This window comes from Dufourea novaeangliae, unplaced genomic scaffold, assembly GCF_001272555.1.
Source record: "Dufourea novaeangliae isolate 0120121106 unplaced genomic scaffold, ASM127255v1 scaffold228, whole genome shotgun sequence".
Taxonomy (NCBI): domain Eukaryota; kingdom Metazoa; phylum Arthropoda; class Insecta; order Hymenoptera; family Halictidae; genus Dufourea; species Dufourea novaeangliae.
Window position 1 is genome coordinate 4,287,506 of NW_015374150.1, and position 24,776 is coordinate 4,312,281.

Consider the following 24,776-nt stretch of genomic DNA (forward strand, 5'->3'; position numbering starts at 1 on the left):
AAGTTGCATCGAACAGGCGCAGTGGAACAAACGAATAATACATGCGCGCGAATTTTCCAGCCGTTCGCGACACCTGTCGCGAAAACACTGCGGCAGGTGATGCGTCGTTTCAGTTCCGGACGTTCCTCGATGGCAAACAAACATGCATCGTGTAGCGAGAGATAACACGGCAGCGGTCGAAATTACGGCGAAACATTCGCTCGCGCGCTATTGTTCTAATTCCGGGCTGGCCCATCTAATCCCGTAAAATGTAGCTAACCGTTCAGCCGAAGTCAGTGCACCGGCACCCGTAGAAACTCACATATGAGATCAGTTCTCATCCCCATCTCCAGCACGTTGACGTTTCACTGAGGAGTGGCGCGCGAAAAGATGGCCAGCTCACCGACCAGCATCGAAAATCAAATAGACAGTTTTCTTGAACAGTTTAAACGCAGTGCCTCCCGTGCCATGGAAGAATCTCACAGGTCCAGCTACAATGCTTGCAGTAGTAGTATCAGTCATAGTCGGAGTGGGAACCTGGATCTCGAGATCCTGGAAGCTGGTGAGTTTCCGCTGGAACTTTCTTACGGTGTATCCTAATCAACACATTTAAATTTTCACCGCCTTCCGCTACTCTTCCTATCCCCTTCCTTTTTGGGCGGATATCCAGGCGTTTTTCTATCGTTGTTGATTGATTTTTCGGGCGTTCCCGAACATTTTGGTGCACTCGTTTCCTCACGATATCAGTGATTCGATAGGTTTACACACTTGGCAACAATTTTACTGTATTTACAACATTAGTACAATCATACGCATCAAACTTTCATCTAGTCAAAATTTCATTGTGCTTTAAAATTTCAATAACACATGTGTCGCCCTTGTCATAATAATGTGCGAATATACATATTTACAGTGGCCTATACTAGCATTATTCATTATAGACCAAGAGATACATATTGTTTAGGCAATTCTTTTAAATACCGATTATGTGCCTGTGTTATTTATTTTTAATTCTACTCCAGAATTTCTATCATTAAGAAAAACAGAAAATATTTTATACGAATAACTTATTGGCACATCAATACGACGAAGTAAAGCTTAAATGATATAGTAAGATTATATAAATTGCAAGCAAATTACGTTAGTGTACGTGAATGACAAAATCGTGATCGAGTAAAATTAAATTCGTTTCGATTTAATCGTGCAGTTTTGAGAGTGACACGCTGCAGGTCACGTGCAGTTACCCGTCTTTGAGAATCGAGTCTTCTGTGATTGGTTATTCCGTTTTGTCGTTGCCTCTATCGTGGAGCGGCATTATGGCGATGTAGCTCGGTTATGTTACGATAGAGGTCGTCGCCCGTTGCCGTGAGTGCTCATGCTGTTGAATTGTAAAACGGCAGGGTTGCGAGATGCATTTAGTAGCCTCGCAAAAGAAATACCATTTCTAACCGTATCGTTGTTAATCACGCTAACACGGGTCGCGTGGTTGATTCGCGGTTCTTGGATCGTTACGTGAAGTGATATACGTCCCAGAGTTAACGAAGCATTAGAGTATATAGGGATTAATCGCAAACCCTGGCCGCAATGGTCGAACGTAAAACAGACGCCGGTATCACCATGAGATTCTGTTAAGTTTACGTACGCGACGAATTAACTCGTTCTACTGCGTCAATAATGATATAGTCTTGTGACATCGATCAAACCAAATTGATACGCGTCAGTTTTACTGTTAATACCGCGTGACATTTTTCATCGTATTAACAATTGACTGTGAGATAACAACAAAAACGATGATTCTTCGACGAAAGTCCGCGCACGGGTGCAATTGCCCTTGTCACCAACACTGCTCCACCAAATGTGCAGGTTTGAATTACACGCGTTTCTTTTATCATTCTGTCTTGTGCCTTAATGCAATAGCAATGAACGTGAACACAGAACACTGAGATTAGAAACGCAAACACGAAAGCGATCCTTGTAGTCTCGTTCTCACGAGTTTGTTGCAACTATAAACAGGTTATTGATTTATAGATGCATCTCGTTTGTTTACAGTTTACATGATAGCTGTTGCAGGTATACGTGTCATAGATAATCGATACCCTAATTAATTTGTTGTTTTTATATAAACGTTTATTTTATAGTAAACTAAAGTGTTTTTATACACACGGTGTATAAATAGAAGGTACATGCCTATTTATACATATAACACACGTACACTTCTACTACATGTTTTTAAGTCCTTGTTCGTATCATTACGCGTATTCATGTTAGGATGTTTGCACAATTATGCATTAATAAACAACGGAATTTGCTTAAGTGCTGGCTGACAGTAAAGTGCGTTACTTTTGAAGCATTTAGCATATTTATCGCAATGTTCGTGCTGCATGCGTCTTAGTCCACTTAGAGTAAACGTTTATGCAATTCGTTTCGATAATATTATTTAAGGTTTGTTATGCGCGATGTTATACAACGGTGTATTGGCTTCTGATATACAGGGTGTTTCTAAAATAACAAAACTTTACAAGCGTATCCTGTTAACCGTATTGATGAAAAGGTATATTAGGGAGCACCACTGTATGCATCTTTAAACTTAGGGGGGTATCCCTCCTTACTGCTATGCACAGTGGTGCTCAACAAATCTTTCCTGATTTTGTATCAGTTTTTTCATCACATTCGTGTTCTCGGATTTTAGCTGGTCAAGAATAATTTTGCAATAGTGATCGAAGAGAAAGTGATTACTACTTTCTTCGTCATTCGTTTTAAGTTAGTCGATTGGCTACTATTTATGTCAACTTTGTACTTATACAAAATTTTACATGCATGCATATGCCTCGTACATGTTCAGCAAACTTTAAATGGGAGTTACTTACTTCTTAATTATTTTGACAAGCCAAAACTTGTAAACTCAAATACAGTTCTTAATTATAAATTGAGAGACGCTGCTGTGAGTTGAAAAATAGTAGTGCGGTGTAGGGGAATATGTATATTCACTATGTTAGGCAGTGCTGTCTACGGGTGGGGTCTTCTTTGTTCTTTACAAACATCATTCTAAAAACAAACTGAGAGTACTGTCCATCAAATACAGACCCACACTCTAATTCTTATCGTATGTAAGTGTTTAGGTAAGGTTGATTACATCATATCCAAGCAACTTTATACACGCTTAATAGTTGATTCGAATTTTTCCGCGAGGATGTTACTTTTGACATGAGGAAACCATAAAACGTAAATATATTCACAGATTTTTATGATATTTTCATCAAAACTATTGATAGAATAAGCGAGTAAATTGTGGGGGAACGTTTTAGGAACATCCTGTATATTCATTCGAGTGCAACGTGGAGATCGTCCCGTGTATACGGGATTGAAGCTGTTATCCCCTCCACGCAGTACTGTAAAGTACGTTCGCCATATCATTGAGCGTGGTACTTTATAATATCAGCCGGTGTGTTGAGATTCACGAGAAATTATATCGCGAGAATACATAATCGCAAATGCAGTATCTTTTGAAAGACGCTGTAATCGACTTCGCGAAGATAATCAGGAAGTTAAGCCGAGAAAAGGTAAGTACAGTTTGACTTGCCACGTACCATAAAGATCAAAGTTGGAAAGCCATTCGTGGGAATAGCGATTCTCAACCTTGTTGATGTAGAATCCATTGTTTTTCTTGTCGTTTTTATTAAAAAAATTGTCAAATAAGTACATCTATCGATACATTCATTGCAATTCATTCGGTGAATACCTTTCATGTTACTCGCGACACATTTTCTTTAAAGAAAATTTCACAGTTATTGCCGACATATAAGTGACATTGTAATCAGCTGATCGTTTGTTTACAATGTTTTAGTTCGAGTTTTTTTTTATCCTTTGTGTTTTATAAAAACGTAGTACGTCTGTTTAATTTTAGTGAACTTTATATGTTTTCGTTAGTATGCTCTTCTATCATTGACATATTGATGTTTAGCAGAATATATAGAAAGTGTTAGAAAATACATCATTCTGTAATATTTGGCGGAGCATGGATACTGATTCGTGTAAGAAGAATGGAATGCAAGTGCAAGCAAAAATTGAATTACAACAGACTTTGTGTGATAAAAATGGTAAATCACAAGTATCAGACTGTCAATATATAATCCATGACAAATTGACATATAAACAAACAAAAGAAGAGGTAAGTGATGAATATTCAACGTAAATCTTATGAAAAAGAATATGTTAACTTAATGTTAAAGTTTGTATTATATACAAAGATTAAAACATTCTAGGTAGTACATATGGATGAAACAAATATTTCTCCAAAACCAAAGAAGACTGTGTCAAAACTTAAAGTGAAGAAATCTAAACCAGAAGGAGAGTCAAGTTACGATCCCACCAAGTTAGAGGACAGCCCTGCACAAGTTTCAGAGCGATTCAAAAGAGGATGTGAATGTCAGGATGATCAGTGTTTCAAAGGACTAAATCCTGAGACAGTGTATAGACATAGGCTAAATATTGCAGAATTAACTAAGGCTGAACATGACATGTATTTAATGGGTGTTACGATGGCATGCTTGACAAATCCATATGAAACAGCAAGACATACAGAACGGCGTAGATTACGCGCGCAATACGTTTATCAGGGCCGTAGAGTTTGTTTAGATGCTTTTTTATATTTGGAAAACTGTACACATTATCAAATAAAAAGAATTAGGAAACATATAATGACTCATGGCGTTACACCACGAGTTCATGGGAATCACGGGAAGATTCCGCATAATACATTCTCCTTAGACATTTATAAAATAGCTACAGAGTTCTTAAAAAATTTTATCGAACTACAAGAAGCAAAACAGAAAACTAAAGTTGCAAAAAACGCACCGTTACATTTACCGTCTGATATTACGCGTAAAGTAGTGTATGATATGTACATACAGTATTGTAGAAAAATGTCACCTAATATAAAAATAATGGGGTATTCTACCTTCAGTAGATTTATGAAAGTTCAATTTCCACAAGTGAAGTTTGCAAAGTTAGAGTTTCTAGTTAGAAATCAAAGTATGCAAAGTCAGGGGTGTAGTAAAATAGATTTGGAGAAGGATCTGACTGATGAGAGACCATCTAATTCAGCAGACTTAATAACAGAGGATGGTGCCTTATTACCTTTATTAATTGCCAGTGAAACAGGACAAAGTGATACTTATTTTTTGACGCCCGTCAGCAAATTGCAAGATGGTATGAGTTATCATATAACTGCAAATGGGTTTCTATCCAATAAACCAGCATTACCGATTGCTTTGACTAAAGTCAACGTTGTTTAAGAAACAAATACTTTTATATTTATTATTTAAATATATTTAAGAAAATAATATATGTAAAATATATTTATATATACATAGAAAATAAATATGTACGTGATATTTTAAACATTATTGTCGATGTTAAAGAAATAATTTATACGATAAAACCGAAGGATTTTGGTTTATGCAATGAAAATATGAATACACTTGTAGATTCTATGAGTCTTGCAATATCATATAATTATTTTCAAAAACAGCAGCATATTTTTTTAAATGTATTATTTTTATGAACTTTGTGCTTTCTCGTATAGTAATTTATGTAAATCATAGGCACAAAAGACATATTTATAATTTTGTATTGTGTTTCAACCATAGTCAAACAAAAGTATTTCCTTGTTACTTCCTAAATGTTTAAGGAGGCTATTGATATGAATTTTTTTTATTAAATAAAAAAAGCAGTATCGACTGTATGAAAGCAGAAAATCTGAAAGTATTTAATAATATATAATAACATCATTATATTATTGGAGTAGGTTAAAATGATCTTTAGCTTCTTTTAGTATTGTTTATGCACATTCATGCTTTGCTTTAGTACAAAATGTACTAATAGAAATGGAAATATACATACAACATGCTATAGCTATTTAATAAAATTATATTGCAAAATGTTTTATTCTGCTGAATAGATTCATATGTATAAAGTAATTTTTTATAAATATTAAGCTTACAATGTGTGATTATATTATGTTAATATTTAATTTTATAAAATACAAATGTGTAATAAATAAAATATATGAAGGAAATACTCTGCATTTTTTCAATTTAAAAATTGTTTTTTTTCCTCATATTATATTAACCATATAACGGTTAAGCTTCATAATAAATGCAAAGATCATTCCTTATAATAGTCGAATTCCAAACATGTAAATCAAGGATCTGAGGAATCCTTAATACAGTGTTTCTCAAATCACTTATACAATAAAATAAATGGTTTCATATGAGTATATTATTATTAGTTTAAATTGGAGTACAATTAAACCAACTTACAAATAGTTCATGAAAATTTTATATATTAAAACAAGATAAATATATATATATATATAGAAGTATATGATTTTCTTTTAATTTTATATATTTTGTACATGTTACTTGGTATCACAATGTATTCTTTTATATTGTGCATGTTTTGAGTACAAATATAAAGGGTTAAACTATCCTGTTATTTATAAAATAGTCTGCCCTTTAAGCAGTAAATTGGATTCCTGACTTGTTGATTTTGTGTTTGAGAGCCTCTTGTTTTACAGTTACAACAGAAATGCTGCAGATATAGCAGGGAACTGTTTCAGTTAGTAGGAGTCAGCAAGGTCATTTCAGTGCACTCTGAGGTCTTATATTTATATACAGTAAACATTGCATAAGTAAACGTCAATACAAATTATAATATTGTGAAACAGTTTCCTGCTTTAAGTAATTTCTTTGAACAGTTGCACATTGTTAGAGTTACATTCATTAAAAGAAGCTTATAATATGTACTCGATACATTTTATAATATTAAAGATTAATAACACATAAATTGATAATTACACCATTCGTGGTATATAATTTAAATATGAAAAATTGTAAATATTGTAAGCACAAGTGATATAAAGTGTAATATCTTAAGTGTTTAATGTTGCACAAGTTTATGTTATCTATGGATTTCAACAGTATGAGATCTAACTAATGGAATTCAATTAGATTTATATTTTGCAGAAGATGTAGAGAGTATGACTGGTGAGATTGAAAATGGAGATTTGGCGATTCGAGATGTTGCTGACCTTCTCCAATCACAGTATGCTATTATAGCAGGTAGTTAAAACGAAGAGCAATTAATATCATTACAATGTGATCTTAAGTCAGTGATTTCTGTTTTTAATTACATATTATATATACGTTTATAGGAGGAAAAACGCGAGAAGGTTGTCCTATAATTACTTTTCCTGATAATGGTAATTTTCATAACTTATCTGACTTGGATTATCAACGTCTCATGCTGTATCTTACTTCTGTGCCAACGTGAGTTTCAATTTTCATAATTTTATTACTATGATCTAGAAAACTTACATATATAAAAGGATCATTTATAATTTTTAGATTACAAGAAGCTGATCTTGGTTTTCATTTAATAATAGATAGAAGAAACGATAAGTGGAATTCTGTAAAAACAGTGTTATTAAAGATCTCTGTAAGTATAATATAGCCGGTTTCTGTGGATATTCTTGCAATTATGAAATTAAACATGTTGATGTAACTCTCTTATGTTTAGGGTTTTTTTCCTGGACTAGTCCACATAGCATATGTTCTACGTCCAGCTGGATTTTTGCAAAAAGCTATCTCTGAAGTCACTAATAAATTTTTTCGGGAGGACTTTAAATTTAGAGTTATATTTTTAGCAAATATTACAGAACTTCATGAGTTTATGGATAAAGACCAGCTGACTGAGCAACTTGGCGGTACTTTACCATATTGCCATCATACTTGGATACAAAACAGAATTGTAAGGCTGTAGAAGATAACAAAAAACAGTTTCAAAAACGTTTGGTATTATATTTCTTTTTACACTTTCAGAGTTTAGAAAAATTTTCATCAATGACACAAGACGTGTCTCTCGCACTGGACTCTTTTACACGGCGCCTAGCCGAAATTGAATTTCCTAACAATACTGTTGCAACCACATCTCTACTGTCTCAGCAACAAGTTGAGTATAATGAATTAAAAGAAGAAATCCTTAGTGCTGCGAGACATGGTGAAGCGCTGTTGGATAGTGTAAGACAATTAACTGGCAAGGGAACAGCTGATAGACTAGGAAATGTTGCGGCAATAGAAAGGTGCAATACTTACTAATAATCATTGCAATTATTTTAATAATAAACCAATATATATTTTCCGTTGATGCAATTGGAGGAATGTCAAAATTTATCGTTTACCTGTAGATTGCTTGTTCAACTGGAAGAAACAGAACGTACTTTCGACTTGTTTTGGTCGCATCATAGTTCTCGTTTGAGACACTGCCTAGCTTTGAGACAATTCGAAGCTGACTTTAGAGAATTACAAGCAACATTGGACCAACATTTAAAGACCATAGAAGACATGATGGAAGTGGGAGAAACCCAAGCACGAGTTGAACAACTGCTATGCGACACATCAGCATTTCAAAAAATATGTAGAGTATGTACCTTTATGTTATACATTGTTGCATCATTGTATATTATTTAACAAAACATTTGTTCAAAATTACTATGCCGAGCAACAGAAGTACAGAAAAATAATATTTCCGCCTTACTAGAACTTTTCATGACCATCTGAGGATAGCATTCATATGCTATGTATTTAGTATACGTTAAAAAGATCATCACCGCGTTATAGTCACTGTAATATGTATCACCTACAATCTTATGCAATTAATGAAACTATACAATGAAAAAAACGAAAGTGATACAGTACTAATGGTTTTAAGTTTGAGAATGTTCACGACGCACTTAAAGCAGCAAAGTGTAATGTCCAAACCGGATTCAGTTTTGTATATCTCATTTAACTAAATTACAATTGTAAATTATTATAATAAAATCTTAATAGTATCGTATGTTTAACTAATGAACAACAGCATATGAAAAAATTCTGGTTTGGACAGATTTGTAAGCAGTCACATATACATATAATGCACATCATGCACAAATGTTACTTTGCACCGCTTTCCTCATTTTGTCGATAGTCCTATTTGTTGCATACCATGTGGATTTGGGTCTTGGTAAGCAATCCACTCAACAAAATACATATATTTCGTAATAGATTTACATTTTTAAACACAGTGATAATAATTTAGTATTTCAAAGTTTACATCCTGTGTTTACTATATCTTGAGATATATTCAAATAAAAGAAAAGTATTACTTTTAGTAATTTTTGTATGGGTTTGTGAATTAAATCTCTATAATATTGTCTCATTAGATGCGTATACATGTATGCTTTACATACGAAGAAATATTCATTCAAAAGCAAAGGAAATAGGGATTTAATTCATGCCTTTGTACTGGCATGATGGATCTTTGAGAATGAATATCATTGTAATTTCTCACTTTGCACTGCACGTAAGATAGTATTCCTTTTTTTTTTTCAAATACTTTTTTAGATGAATAATGAACATTTGATGAAAACATCAATGACTGTTTGTAGTTTTCTCGTTAATGTTTACTTTGACCTTTGCTAAACATGAATAAAATCACATACATTTATAGGGAGATATAGAACGAGCAGAGGAGGTGATATCAGCTGGCCAGCAACTATTGTCTGGAAGGCATCAGTGCCCTACAGATGTCGTAGAGCCTAAGTGTGTGGAATTACAGAGAATCTGTACCATTCTAAGTCAAAGATTGGAAAGGCGATTACACATGTTGACTAAGTGTAGAGAACTTATGGAACGAATAGATAAGGTGACTACTCGTTTATGTTACGACCAAGTTATAAAAAGTAATTTCTTCGAAATTATGATTTATACATCCATTGCTATACGGTAAATCACAGGCAAACACGTGGTGTACACGTGGAATCGAGTTATTAGCATCACAGAATAACACAACACCGCCTGACCAAGCGCTTCAAGAGTTACAAGAGTTAATAGAAGCCGCGGAAGAATTCCATCATCCAAGATGTATTTTCCAAGATTCTGTAATGCCAGAAACTAAGGCTCTCATTACCCAAGTAATATTTATTCTACATAGTACGATTTAATGCGATGTAAATGTAAAGCATTTTAATTTCTGAAATTATTTTATTAGGTTTTACAAAGAATAGAAGATGTGTCCTTAATGTGTGATAAAAGAATAATGACGTTGAAACAACAACTAATTAAACCAACAAGGCCGGTTCAGACTGTAACCCCCGAACCTGTTAAGCCAATGCAATCACTGCCTCAAATAGTGAAGCCTGGAAGAATTCTAAAGAAAGCTAATACAATGCCAAAGGTAAATAATTACTTCATTCAATCAATATAGACAGCATTATTATGGACTATTTGGAATTTGCCGTAGATGGAGATGAGCCCCATCGAAGGAGAGTCTTCATCGCCGGAAAATGAATCTAAAGACGTGGAAGCTTTACGCTTAAAACGGGGTCACGTTTTGGCAGAACTTGTCGAAACTGAACGAATCTATGTTGCTGAGTTAGGTTCTATAATCAAAGGGTACAAAATGGAATTAACAAACGAAACGATGGCTCACTTAATACCGGCAGCATTAATAGGCAAAGGAGATATCTTATTTGGTAACTTAGAGGATATTTACATTTTTCATGGGGAAACATTTTTAAGAGATTTAGAGAATTGTATTTCCAATACGGAACTTGTTGCGTTATGTTTTGTACAAAGGGTAAGTTGTACAATTATAATGTCGAATAATTACGAAAAATATGCTTACGCAATAAATTTCCATCTTTCAGCGTGAAGTATTCTTCAGATTGTATAGTTACTATTGTCAGAATATTCCAAGATCGGAAAGATTACGAGAACAAATACAGAATGAACCACAGTTTCTTGTGACGTGTCAGCAAAGACTTGGCCATAAGTTACCCCTTGCTGCATACCTTCTGAAACCTGTACAACGTATAACGAAATACCAATTGTTATTGAAAGATCTCTTGAAATACAGCGATGAACCATCGTGTTGCACTGAACTACAAGAAGCCTTGGATTGCATGCTTGTTGTATTAAAATGCGTTAACGATAGCATGCATCAGACAGCAATTACTGGGTTTGGTGTAAGTATAATCTGACGTTTTACTATTATTAATCGACGATGTTACAAACAATACATTATTATATCTAGGGAGATCTAAATGCACAAGGTGAGCTCTTGTTACAAGGCTCTTTTAGCGTATGGAGTAGCAGTAAGCGAGAAAGACTTCTCAGGTTAAAACCATCTCAGCGCCATATTTTCTTGTACGAGAAGGCTCTTATATTTTGTAAGCACAGTAAGCCACAAGCTCATAATAAAGCTACATACCATTTCAAAAGATATCTGAAGGTAAACTTTTCCTTTATACATTCATTACAACTCATTTATGTTAGTAAACTATGTAAATAAATTTTTACTAGATGTCGCAAATTGGACTGACAGAATCCGTCAAGGGTGATGCAAGACGGTTTGAAATTTGGCTTCAAGGTAGAGCTGAAGTTCATACGATTCAAGCATCCACTATTGAGGTAAAACAGTCCTGGGTGCGTCAAATTAAAGGCGTTCTAATGTCTCAGTTGGCTGAACTTAAGGGAAAACAGAATTCAGCTCTAGGAAAGACTAATCACAAGTATAATACAATCATTTCTATGTATGTAATTTGATGTGGTAAACTATGGTATAATAATTAATTATACCGTATACACAATTTTTATAGACCGCTACGACAGACAATTTCATGGGAAGCTCAGGGTAGTGTGTCTGGGTCTCTACGCACTCTTTCGATGGATGGTAGCAGTGTCATATCACACATTACTGACGTCTCGCAGTCAACAGAAGACGACGTTGCATGGAGTTCAGAGAATAGTAACACCGATGATGAAGACGCTTTCAGTGAAAACGCTGGTCCAGCTCCCGTAAGTCTCTTTCCTTTAAATGTTTAGCTTACTCTAGAGAGCATCAATAGAGATACCTTTAAACCCTTAAATTTGAATCACATCTCCAAAAATACAGAAGTTTATGTAAATAGAATCTCATTACTAGACTGCAGATGTTTATGCAGATACAAACTTTCATGGACTAATTTTAGGAAATTGGAATTGAACAAAAATTTCATCACTTTATAAATGAAACAGTCATTCGTGTCTAATATAAATGCATAAAATCCGCAGTCTACTCATTACCTTCGGAACATTGTACCTCTATCTGTGCTCGCTAGTATAGTTTAGTCCATTAGTTAGGCAAAGTTAACGTCGTATCCCAAATTATATCCAATTAGGGTGGCAGATACGTAGCATTAGCTGATTATTGTGCAGTTGGCCAGTCAGAAGTGACTATGCGCGAGGGGGACAATCTAGAACTTCTTAAGGTCGGTTGTGCTGGTTGGTGGTTTGTAAAATTAATAGGTACCGGAATAGAAGGATGGGCACCTGCGGCTTACCTGGAACCGATCAATCGGAAAACATCGCGCAGCTCTCAGTCTGTCAACAGCCAAGAGACTATATGAAACAGGCGTCTAACACACTAGGTTTTCCTGGTGTGTTAGGTTTCTACGTATCTGATTGAAGAGTATCGATTGTTATAGTATTAAAAATGCATATGGAGGCTTTTGTAATATAAAGGGTATGTGGAGGAGGAGACTTTGCAAATTTTGGATAAGAAATCAACCAGTAAATTATTACACACTATATTAAAATTTCTTATTCTGTACACGATATAACATAGCAATATTCGCTTGATTAATGTGATTAATCAATGTGCGGTTATAATAACATGTAACTTTTTAAAGTTGAAATTACATTGAAGATGAATTTAAAGAAAGAATCTGGAAATCCTTTTTGAGTAGGATTGCAGGGATTAGGTACAAGTTGGTATAGGCATCTGGTCACGTAAAGTGCATTCCAAAGGGTTTGTCGGTGAAAGTACTCTATGGGATAGAATACAATGTGCATTTATGATATAAATATACTATTTATTAGATTTATTCTTGCAGAAGGAATAGTATTTATAGAATTGTACAAAACGAGTTTCGATAGCGTATTTAAAATCATGTGCACGCGTATTCGCAGTTACGTGGTCTAAGATTGCTACAGGTTATACGGATTTGTATGTAACGTCACGTATTATAATACTGACACAGAAATGACTACAATGAAATACAATCATTCATAGTACTCAGTTATTACATTCATAAAACTTAGCATGGGATTAGAAACTATGAAATTTACCTGCATTACTTACATTTGGCCGTATGCAAATATTCCAAAGTTCATATATCTAATCTAAGACTTGAGATCATTTTGGTTAGTGTTATCTGTTAGCAATGTTTTTAATACTTTTTTTATATAGTAAAAACTTGTGCACAGTTACGAAATAAAATCGATCTAATCTTTTTTATATTCATATCATTTAGACGCGTATTTGTTTACTTGTATAAATAATAGAATACTCTTGATATCTTGAAAAAGAATTTCGAATATTTGCAAACTATCGGAAATTAGTTAAAGAATTATGGAAATTAGCATTTGCCGATCAAATCTTTATTTGATACTTTTGTAAATGAACGGTAAAAAAACGTTAGTAGATATACCTTGTTATATCAGACTAGCTAAAATAGAGACCATATTGTTAATAAGTCTTTGCGACCAAACAGCTTAATATTAGCGCTATTTTAGCAAATAATGAATAACTTATTTAAATAATATTTAAATCAAGAGAAAGAAAACAATTGAAAAGACATAAGTAACATATACACAAGTTTTTTAGAAGATACAACATTAACACCAAGCATTCTGCAATATTTAACACCGATTGTAAAAAACATTAGGAAGAAAAAATTTAGTGAACAAAGCAATTTCGATTTTAGCAAAGCTAATAATCTACCGATATATGAAGTATTGAATAATAATTAAAACGTGTATAATAATGTAATTTGTACTAAAAGTTTATATGAATGGAGAAAGAATTAAGAAATTGTTAAGGATTAACATTTTCTTTTGTAGGTACATACACAGAGTGCAATAATTGTGTTTACTTTACAATTCGAAATCATGAATATATCATTGCATAATTTATATTGCTTATGCAAATGTTATTTAAGTGTAATTTATATATTATTTATACATAGCAAAATTCTATTGTGATTATAAGATACATGTATTGAGTACAAATAATTTATTTTAATACTACGAACATTATTCAAATAAATTCATGTTATAATGATTAAACTTGAATATCATAATAAATGCATCCGCGTAATTTAAATATATACAATTTATAAACATTTCGTTAATGTTTATTTAAAAGGTGATGTGAATTTTTGACCAAAGAAAACATTCTACTTTTCTTTGGTGAGACAAGAAGCTAAAGAAATTATTAATTTATGATTGTATTGTTTATACTAATATTCCACTTAATTTGTCATTTTTATCCACTTCCACGCCGTCCTGATATTAACTAGGTATAGGATTTAATCAGTCAAGCTGCATTATTATTTTATATTTAACACTTAATTTATATATACATTGTTTAATTCGTTTCAAAAGTATTGCAGAGATTTTTGAGTATTTGAATACAGCACTATTGAATGATAATAAAAATTGAATATTTGTTATGCATTTACAGAGATAATTTTAAACTGTATTCGATCGAATATCCTTCTCGTAAAAAGAGAAATTGTAATTATACTTTACAATCATTGACATATGATACCATTATACATTTTATCATACATTTAATTTTAAATTTTCAATGAGTTCTTTTTATTGTTTTCCCGTTGAAACACGTGTCTAGTATAATTAAGCGAATACAGGAGCGTTCAAGTGTTTAGAATCTTTTGTAGACAATGTTCTATTAACATATAGACAATAAATATACGCCCATTGTGGAATAATTCTATTTCGAACTTATTTCGAGCATAGTAATAATTTTTGACATGAATAAAACAATGTTAACAAACTTCCTTCTAGAATATTAATAAACAGCAAACTTTTACAGAGCGAACGTTCGTCCTGTACAATATTAATAGAATTACAGTATAAGACAATTCGAAATACTAGCTTTGTTTAACATACTGAAGTATACATTAATTTATTAACACAATTATAGTTACACCATCGACTGCAAAGTTTTGAGGAAGGGTTCCTTTTGTTGTTCCTTTATAGCGAATTTAATAAAATTTATTTTTACATGTATAAGGATAATGTGGACGCTAAAGTTTTCTGTATTTATACGATATTGAGAGAGAAATTTTTGAAACTTTTTTAACGAAGGAGAAACAGACGACAGGATATTGTTCAAAATGTAGTCTTCTGTTGATTCAGATTGTGTTAAGCGTATTTGTAAAAAAAATTGCATTTTAATTAATTTCGCGATAATTACGTTTAATTTAGTAAATACACGAGTCAGTAGTCTTTAATTATTGATTAGGACATTGCAATATGCTAAAAATATCGTACGCTGTACGATTACTATTGTATTTTGTTCCGTATATTTCATGTATATTTGTAAAAATCATGTAATAAGATGAAAAATACACAAGAATTATATAAACGATATATTACTAAAATGTCCTTTCTGATTGATTCATTCACTTCTATTATAAAATTAGTTCGTAAACAAATTTTTATAATGTTTGTATATATGGAAGAATTAATCGTTACATTCAACGAATTGTATTTGTAAAATTCAAATTTAAAGTTTTGATAGGTATCGATTCGAATCGATAGTAATTTAAAAAACGAACGATAGATGAGGCAAGCGTTGCACGCACAACAACGAAAACCACTATGTGCTGCACAGTGTTGCATTATTACGGAAGATTCGGAGGGAATTAATGGTGCTCAATAATCAGACGGTGTGCAAGAGTGATATGTTCTCTTGATAGTGAACTTTGACATTAGCAATTTTCGCGAAGGTTGCATTTTACAATTTTCATTGAAAGAAATAACGTCAAGTTAAATATGGCTCCACGAACAGAAGCAGTACCTAAGGAAACTGTGGAACTACCGAACGAAGCACCAAGTAGAGGAATTAATGCGGTTTTATTGGGACCACCTGGTAGTGGCAAGGGCACACAGGTAAAATTTTCTTTCATTTAACAAGTGTTCCCCATTCAGTCATGAAAATATCTTAAATCGTTTCTCACGTGTTTTAATTTCCGTGGTTTTCTGAGACCTTATGGAAATTTTGTAATAAAAGGTTCATAATTTTCTAGGCCCCATTATTAAAGCAACGGTATTGCGTGTGTCACCTGTCCACAGGTGATATGCTCAGAGCAGAGATTGAGGCAGGATCTGCAATGGGAGCAGAAATTAAAAAGATAATGGATGAAGGTAAATTGGTCAGCGATGATCTTGTAGTCAACATGATCCATCATAATTTGGACAAACCTGAATGCAAGCGTGGTTTCTTATTGGATGGTTTTCCAAGAAGTGTTCCCCAGGCTCAAAAAGTATGTTAACAAATGAAGTGTAATATTTATAGTTTAATTTATTTTATCTAATTAATTTCTTAATCAGATTCTTAACAATATTTTAGTAAACCAATGGCATTATCATTGGTGATAATCACTGTATTTTTGTTTGATTTGAGGTGACCACTTGACCTTGAAATGACATTGAGATAGAAAAAAAACAACCTTACAAACATTGTATTATATATTAGTTAAATCATTATATCCAACTAATATAAAACATGTATTTCATAAATTTTTGAATAGCTTGATGATATGCTGAAGAAAAGGAAAACCAAATTGGATGCTGTGATAGAATTTGGAATTGATGATAATTTGTTGATAAACAGAATCACAGGTCGTTTAATACACCCTGCTAGTGGTAGATCATACCATGAAGAATTTGCTCCTCCTAAGGTTCCTATGAAGGATGATGTAAGTAATGAATACATCTAATAAATAATAATATTTAAATATCATTAAATGTGTAGTGAAATTTCTTCTTAATAGATCACTGGAGAGCCATTAATTAAACGATCTGATGACAATGCACAAGCATTGAAGAAACGCTTAACAACATATCATACACAAACTCAACCCTTGGTTGATTATTATGCTTTACAAGGGATTCATTACTATGTTAATGCAGCTCAATCGAGTAAAAATGTTTTCAAGGACATCGATCGTATTTTTTTAAGAACAATGAAGCAAGATGAAAAGAAAAGTTTCTTTAGTCGATTCTTTTAAGATATCTAATAAAATTGTTCCAGATCATTTTTCTCTTGTAAACAAAAGGGTAACCTGTAGTTAGCGGGAAATGTTCTACTATAGTGTTATGGTATTTAGAAAGAGTATAGGGTTTTAGGTGTACAATTTTCAATTCACAAGTAATTCACCTATTTAGGGGCGCATAATCGACACAATCTGTATTTTTCCATTAAGAAGTGTACAGTATTTCTAACAAAGTATGGAAAAAACGAAGCACAATGCGAACGTTACTGCATCAACTTAGTTGCAAATGGCATTGTAAGTTTTGAGAAGAAAGTATTGTAAGCCGTAAGCTAATAAGTTAAATGCACACATTTTATCAGCGTATTGAATACAATAATGCGACATATAAATGAGTAACTTATATGATATAATGAATGTATTTGTATATAATGGATAACGGGATACATATTTCTTTGATTATTGCTATATAGAGCATATTTTTTGTATTCATTTCTATTTTATTACCCTGATCTAGACAATTTTTTAAAACGTATATATCATTTTTTGCATAGAATATACACGTTATTTCTTAGATTTTGTTGTTCTAATTAGTAACTTATTCCTACATACACTGTCGAGAAACGTTGAACAGTTCTTTACGCACATATATAAACTTTTATAATATTTTCATTTGTTCGATTTTTATTTATGTGGAGAAGTATTTATATAAAAATAACATACATTTTAAATATTGCACTATCAATGCACTGAACATATTACTAAGTCCATGTGCACTCAAAAGCAAGTAATTTTATAAATGGCTATAAACGAACTGCAATGTAGATCGAAATCTCTATTTTCCATAAATGAAAGTGACACAAAATATATATTCTGGTACAATATTTCTGCCTATACATGTTGTATCATAATCCAATTGTAAATATTTTACAGAGAGAAATGAATGTATATCTGGATAAAATAAAATTTCTAGTATACCATAAAGAATTCCATTTAATTCTTACTTCACTTTGTAAATTCAGATAATATGTTATCAATAGACTGTGGAATTTGTACATACAACTATAAGTAGAATAGATGAAACTACAAAACGGAATAGAATAGGGTCTTCAAAATAATTTTGATAGAGAAAGTGAAATTCCATTTAATTCTCACTTCTTGGGATTAGATTATAAAATTGTATATTTACATAAACGTTCTCGATCTACTTACTTTTTCGCGGCATGTGAAACGCTTGCATATTTCCATTCCTAACTGTTCAAGATGCGCGGCAAGCACGCTGAGGGCGCCGGGTAAGCTTGACGCGCGTGCGCCTTGATTGGCAATTGTTCGCGAGTGTTCGCGAGTTTCGTCAGAAAGCAGGGTCCGTAGAATAAATAAGTTTTTTCCGGTCGTCGAGTGGACAGGGACAAAGGTAGAACCGAGGAGAGGGAGGATCGTTTGGATTTCTCAGTCGGAAAACTGTGTTTTCTTGGTTGGTGTGGGCCGGCGGCCGAGTGATGCACGCATATGTCTAGGCTCGGAGGGACTCAGGTTCTGGCCACAGCACAGGTGAAAAGGACGGCCGGCGATCACGCAGCGTTGTTAAGCTACGGTGCTGCGAAGCGCAGCAAGCTGTCCGCGGTTGCGGTCACGGAGATCAAAGAGATCGAGAACATGACGGATACGGCCGCGGCGACGACCGACACTCAGAAGAGGGCGAATTTCTCGGCGTTGACCGTTGGGAATCCGAACGGCGTGAACAAGATCTCACCGAGCCTGGCGAGCGTGAAGACTGGCACTGCCAGAAAGCTCGTTATCAAAAACTTCAAAAGTAAGCGACACCATGGGACTACCTAACCTCAAAGTCAGCTGGTGCTGACTCGCGAAGATTCATTCTGTAATATCATTTATTTTCTGGCAATATGCCGGCTGGGATTGCGACATTCACTTCAAAATACGTCTTCATTCGTTTTTACATGCTCGCTCAGCCAAGGATAAATTCATTCCCGATGATATAATAATACGAAACTGACATAACCTAACCTGACGCCCCATGAAAACTTAACATGGATAAACGTCTTTAACACGCATTATTACCCCTCTTTTTCGTTACGGTTTCCAGAACTTTCACGTTTTCATCGATTGCGCAATTGATTTATGATATCTGCTTGCACGGATTCGCATCGTGGTTTTCTGAAGTTAATGCAAAATAAAGTATGAATTAAACAGTGTTTCTGTAATGATTACTAAATGGATGCATAGGCTTTATAGTTCCTTTTCATTTTTTAAACAAAACACAAGTGTATTCAAATTCCTCCTGTAATTGTTCTGTTCTTAATGTTTGTCTGTTTATTTACTATTAGACTATGGATCTTACATGTGCATGATACACAATTATCCAGTAACATGGAGAGTTTCATGAGATTCTTGTTTTATCTAAGACTTCATAGACCTCCTAATAGAATAAACAAAATTCTGTTTGATTGTAGCTTTTGTGAATTAATTCACAATTCTATATTTACCTAAACATCCATAATCTATTATGATACAATGGAATATATAGAACATATGTTCATTCAAATTTAAGCTGAACATCTAAGCAATCTATACCAATAAAATTACAATGAATAGAAATAACAGAGTATTTAAAGGCATAGGTAGACATAAAGATGTTGACATTGTGGCATATGATATTTGCTAGTTTATAGATGTTGGCAATGGAGTCAAAATTGATCAGATTAGTTCTGTATTATTTACAATCACCTTGGTATTAATGTTCATGGGTTTAAAAATAAGATTTATAAAAATATGGCAATGAATGGATGCTAATATTGTAAATTTTCTTTGCAGATAAGCCAAAATTACCAGAAAACTATCAAGAACAAACATGGGAGAAATTGCAAGAAGCTGTAATTGCCATACAGACCAGCAAAAGTATTCGTTATTCATTAGAGGAACTGTACCAAGCAGTTGAAAATATGTGTAATCACAAAATGGCATCTACTTTATATACAAAACTGACAAGGCTAACAGAAGTTCATGTTCAGGCAAACATAGAACAGTTCTTGGCAGAATCCATGGACAGGCATATATTCCTGAAAAAGATGAACGAATGTTGGCAGTCGCATTGTAGGCAAATGATTATGATTAGGAGTATTTTTCTATATCTGGATAGAACATATGTATTACAGAATCCAAGTATTTTGTCCATTTGGTAAGCGGTTTTTGTCTCTGCTCGCGAATAAACGCCTCGTTGATGTTTTTTGCTCATTGAAAATGTAATTTTAGGGATATGGGATTACATTTGTTTAGAGTATATATTGTTCTTAACAATCTGGTTCAGACACGTACGGTTGAAGGATTACTTATGCTCATAGAAAAAGAGCGACAAGGTGATACGGTGGACAGAACGCTTCTTAAGTCATTACTACGAATGTTATCGGATCTACAAATTTACCAAGATGCCTTTGAAACCAAGTAGGAATTTATCGAAAGTATAATGTAATTAGTTGTTAAAATAGGCCATTTTATTGAATTTTTCTCTTTATAGATTCCTGGTAGCTACAGAAAGACTGTATGCTGCAGAAGGACAAAGACTAATGAATGAACATGATGTCCCAGAGTACTTAGCGCATGTGGACAAACGACTTCAGGAGGAAAATGAACGTTTGTTACACTATCTTGATGCATCTACAAAGTAAATACCTTGATAATAATATTATGAATGGTTTGTAGTACTTTTTGTATAAAACACTGGTGATTTAATGTTACAGATGGTCGTTAATTCATACAGTGGAGAAACAATTGTTGTCTGAGCATATTACCAGCATTTTACAGAAAGGATTAAGTGGTTTGTTGGATGAGAATAGAATTAGCGATTTATCTTTACTTTATAATTTATATAGTCGTGTTAAGAATGGCCTTGTAGAACTTTGTTTGAGTTTCAATTCTTATATAAAGGTACGCACTATACGTGTATTCAATGAGTTCTTTAATAAGTTTGTGTATTCACAAAATTGAAATTACGATTCTGCTCGTATTTTTTTTACAGAAGAAGGGTAAAACCATAGTTATAGATCCAGAGAAAGATAAGACGATGGTTCAAGAGCTATTGGACTTCAAGGACAAAATGGACAATATAGTTAACACATGTTTTCATAGAAACGAGAAATTTGCGAATAGTTTAAAGGAGGCGTTTGAAGCGTTCGTTAACCAACGAACAAATAAACCGGCTGAATTAATAGGTAACTTGTAATAATAGACAACTATTATAACTACTTAACGTAATACGTATATTTTTAATTACAGCTAAGTTTGTTGACTGCAAGTTGCGCGCGGGTAACAAAGAAGCGACAGAAGAAGAGTTAGAAAGATTATTAGATAAGATTATGGTACTGTTTAGATTTATACACGGGAAAGATGTATTTGAGGCTTTTTATAAAAAAGACTTGGCTAAGCGGTTGTTGGTGGGTAAATCAGCTTCCGTCGACGCTGAAAAGTCTATGCTGTCCAAATTGAAGCAGGAAATTAAACAGGTACCTATAAATTGTAGATTTATTTCTCAATATATGAATCTCTCGGAAGTCAAATTAATTAACTCCATGAAATAAAAACATAGAAAGTCGTTAGTATTATGGACATTAATACAAGTTCAGGAATTTATAGAAAATCAAATTTAGATTCTGAGAGATTCGTATGTAAAAAACTTTCCCTGATTGTTAAACATTAAAATATTTTGTTTCTCGATCAGTATGCAGGAAATTTGCAAAATGAATTGTCTGCTAGTAATTTGGATTTGACTGTTTCGATACTTACAATGGGTTACTGGCCAACATACCCTGTGATGGAAGTAACATTACCGCCGGAGATGGTTCAGTATCAAGATGTATTTAACAAATTTTACTTGGGAAAACATAGTGGTAGAAAATTACAGTGGCAACCTACTTTGGGGCATTGTGTACTAAAAGCTTGGTTTAATCAGGTATTCATTAATGTTCAGTGAGAACTATTTAAAGTATCTCAATGCGAACTTATTGAAAACACTGCATATTATTTCATCTCCGTTCGACAACAGGGTAACAAGGAGTTTCAAGTATCACTGTTTCAAGCATTAGTGTTAATTATGTTCAACGATTCGGACAATTTGTCGCTAGAGGATATAAAAGCGGCGACAAACATAGAGGATGGTGAACTTAGAAGAACTTTGCAATCCTTAGCTTGTGGAAAGGCCAGAGTGTTAAAAAAGAACCCAAGAGGAAGAGATGTAGCGGACAATGATAGATTTGTGTTCAATGCGGATTTCACGAACAAATTATTCAGAATTAAAATAAATCAAATTCAAATGAAAGAAACGGTAATTCGTGTTCCCTTAAATATTAATATATTATATTTTAAGTAATTGGTTCGTGGTAAATGATTTGTTGTCTCCTCTTCAGAACGAAGAACAGAAAGCTACGGAAGAAAGAGTCTATCAGGATAGACAGTATCAAATAGATGCAGCTATTGTTAGAATTATGAAAATGAGGAAGACACTCACGCACAATTTGTTGATTAGTGAACTATACAATCAACTAAAGTTCCCTGTGAAAGTATGTAGTGAATGTAAAGTACAGTATAGATTCATTCTCGTGCGTTAAATGGAATCTAATCATTGTAATTATGTAATAACGACAAAAATATTCTCTTTCAGCCTGCTGATTTGAAAAAACGAATCGAATCTCTCATAGATAGGGACTATATGGAGCGAGACAAAGATAATGCAAATGAGTACAACTATGTTGCGTAACCTGAACCAAATGCCAAAGTCATTGCAGACTGGGTTGACGCTATGTTTCGTAGCAAAGGGAACCAATTCATTTTGGTGTTTGTCTATTGTGAATGTGACATACTGAAGAGCAAAGAACTCGTAACTGACTGACTGTGAACGTAACATTGCAGCGTGTGGTCAGTTGATACTAAAAAGAAAAAAGAAATACTTAGAGTGGACCTTATTGTTTTGGTTTTTGTAGTGCGTAATGGACACTGGACAATTAAGACCCGTTATAAACAGTGCTCTACTGTTGTTATTCTTGTGTTGTTTCTGGATTTCGCTAAAAAGGACCATGTGCAAAAATGTCTAACGATACAGCATTTAAAAACAAATATATATATATATATATATATATAGATCATCAATTTTTTATGCAAAACAGTTTTTCACAGCATATTAAAAATTTAAGATGATAATGTAGTATGGATATCCTAAGAATAAGAATGCAATGTATTGTTTGACTGAAAGTGAACAAAAGCGCATTATTTATGGCGAATATAAGATAGTGTATTGTGGACATTGAACTTGGCACAATGAAATCATTTTCAACGAGAAAACATATTACATAATTTAAAATGATATTCTAATATATAAAAGAAATCTAATTCCTTGCAGAAGTTGAGAAAGATATCGTCGAAGAGAAACGTCAAACATAAACAGTATGTGCTCACTAAAAAAGATGAAAGCCACGAGGTTCGATGAATCTTATTGAAAATACAATATGTATTTCTGTAACAAGTTTTTGTACATTACCTTATAATACAGAGTCTATAAATAAGAGACAGATATTGTACAAATGTCATCCGTTTTTGTCAAAACAATAGTAAAGCAATACATGTAAATTTAACTTTAACATAATATGAAACACTTTCTGAATTTTATCTACTCTGTTTAAGACTATATTGTATACATGTTAGTTTACCATAAAATGGATAAAATTGTATAGAAACTTTCCTTCAATACATTGTAATAAAACTATACGTCAAGAATTACATTAGAAGTGTTTCATATTATAGTGTAATGAAAATACTCTGCCATTGACTTAAAATTAAATAATTAAGAACATAAGTAATGTCACACTTATTTAACTACTTTTTGCATATCTATTGGGCATATTCTAGTTCACTTGAAGTACAAGTTTATAAAAAATGTATGTATCTTATATATCTCTATATAACTATTAAACCGTGTGTTTTGGCTAATTGTGATTTTGCTTTGTATGTATTATAGAGTACTGAAGCGAATTGCAATTGTACTACTTTTAAAAATTCTATTTAAATTATAAAATAAATTTTTTAAATTTACATTTTAACCTTGCAATGACTCTGGATATGCGTATATACAACTGTAATTTAAATTACACATTTTCTTTTTCAATAGAATTATGATCTTGAATAATTGAAACCTACATACACACTGTGAAGAACTTAACAAACGGTAATACATTTACAACTTTCAGTTAATAGTTACATTGTCTTGAGTGATTCTGTATTACTAGGTCTTTTACAAATGGTTGTACAAGAAATAACTTATAGTTCATGTAAATGCTGTGTAAAATTATATAACTCGAGACTTATCATAAAACACCGAAGTGAAGATTAATTTTAATATGCCGTAATTATGCAGGATGTCTTCAAATAATTTTTAGTGTAATCTAAAAACGGAGACAAGACACTATTGTAAAAAAATGTCCAGTGCTTTTTTGTGAATACAAAACATCTTAGTTATATGCCATCAAATATCTAAGGAAATGAAAGCTAAAAAAAATCCATAAGCAAGAATTGCAGCATAATGTAGAAGTCGATTGTTATTAAAAAAAAGTATACATGTACTATTAATGCTACTGAT

General features: G+C 33.0%; 6 protein-coding genes across 6 annotated transcripts; all 6 read left to right on the top strand.

Moving 5' to 3' along the window:
- Nucleotides 1-4,088: 4,088 nt before the first annotated feature.
- LOC107191560 lies at nt 4,089-5,273 on the top strand. Its single transcript, XM_015580622.1, has 2 exons — nt 4,089-4,147; nt 4,242-5,273. The coding sequence occupies exon 2, from the start codon at nt 4,251-4,253 to the stop codon at nt 5,271-5,273; it is 1,023 nt and encodes a 340-aa protein (XP_015436108.1). The 5' UTR covers nt 4,089-4,147; nt 4,242-4,250.
- Nucleotides 5,274-7,018: 1,745 nt separating this feature from the next.
- LOC107191562 (guanine nucleotide exchange factor DBS-like) lies at nt 7,019-10,281 on the top strand. Its single transcript, XM_015580624.1, has 10 exons — nt 7,019-7,100; nt 7,193-7,307; nt 7,386-7,476; nt 7,558-7,788; nt 7,860-8,119; nt 8,225-8,459; nt 9,004-9,039; nt 9,526-9,720; nt 9,812-9,988; nt 10,066-10,281. The coding sequence occupies exons 1-10, from the start codon at nt 7,019-7,021 to the stop codon at nt 10,279-10,281; spliced, it is 1,638 nt and encodes a 545-aa protein (XP_015436110.1).
- A 34-nt stretch (nt 10,282-10,315) lies between these two features.
- LOC107191563 (guanine nucleotide exchange factor DBS-like) lies at nt 10,316-11,490 on the top strand. Its single transcript, XM_015580625.1, has 4 exons — nt 10,316-10,653; nt 10,724-11,041; nt 11,110-11,307; nt 11,401-11,490. The coding sequence occupies exons 1-4, from the start codon at nt 10,318-10,320 to the stop codon at nt 11,488-11,490; spliced, it is 942 nt and encodes a 313-aa protein (XP_015436111.1). The 5' UTR covers nt 10,316-10,317.
- Nucleotides 11,491-11,514: 24 nt separating this feature from the next.
- Nucleotides 11,515-12,589, top strand: LOC107191643 (putative neutrophil cytosol factor 1C). The gene is made up of 3 exons (XM_015580729.1): nt 11,515-11,587; nt 11,675-11,873; nt 12,236-12,589. The coding sequence occupies exons 1-3, from the start codon at nt 11,526-11,528 to the stop codon at nt 12,461-12,463; spliced, it is 489 nt and encodes a 162-aa protein (XP_015436215.1). The 5' UTR covers nt 11,515-11,525; the 3' UTR covers nt 12,464-12,589.
- A 3,172-nt stretch (nt 12,590-15,761) lies between these two features.
- Nucleotides 15,762-17,612, top strand: LOC107191670 (adenylate kinase). Its single transcript, XM_015580766.1, has 4 exons — nt 15,762-16,034; nt 16,172-16,408; nt 16,676-16,843; nt 16,919-17,612. The coding sequence occupies exons 1-4, from the start codon at nt 15,918-15,920 to the stop codon at nt 17,153-17,155; spliced, it is 759 nt and encodes a 252-aa protein (XP_015436252.1). The 5' UTR covers nt 15,762-15,917; the 3' UTR covers nt 17,156-17,612.
- Nucleotides 17,613-18,475: 863 nt separating this feature from the next.
- On the top strand, nt 18,476-23,241 carry LOC107191603 (cullin-4A). The gene is given in 11 exon segments (XM_015580671.1): nt 18,476-18,950; nt 19,970-20,333; nt 20,408-20,596; nt 20,670-20,816; nt 20,893-21,079; nt 21,171-21,363; nt 21,428-21,654; nt 21,807-22,100; nt 22,194-22,472; nt 22,555-22,707; nt 22,809-23,241. Coding segments are annotated over 11 exon segments (2,433 nt in total). The 5' UTR covers nt 18,476-18,646; the 3' UTR covers nt 22,905-23,241.
- Nucleotides 23,242-24,776: the final 1,535 nt, after the last annotated feature.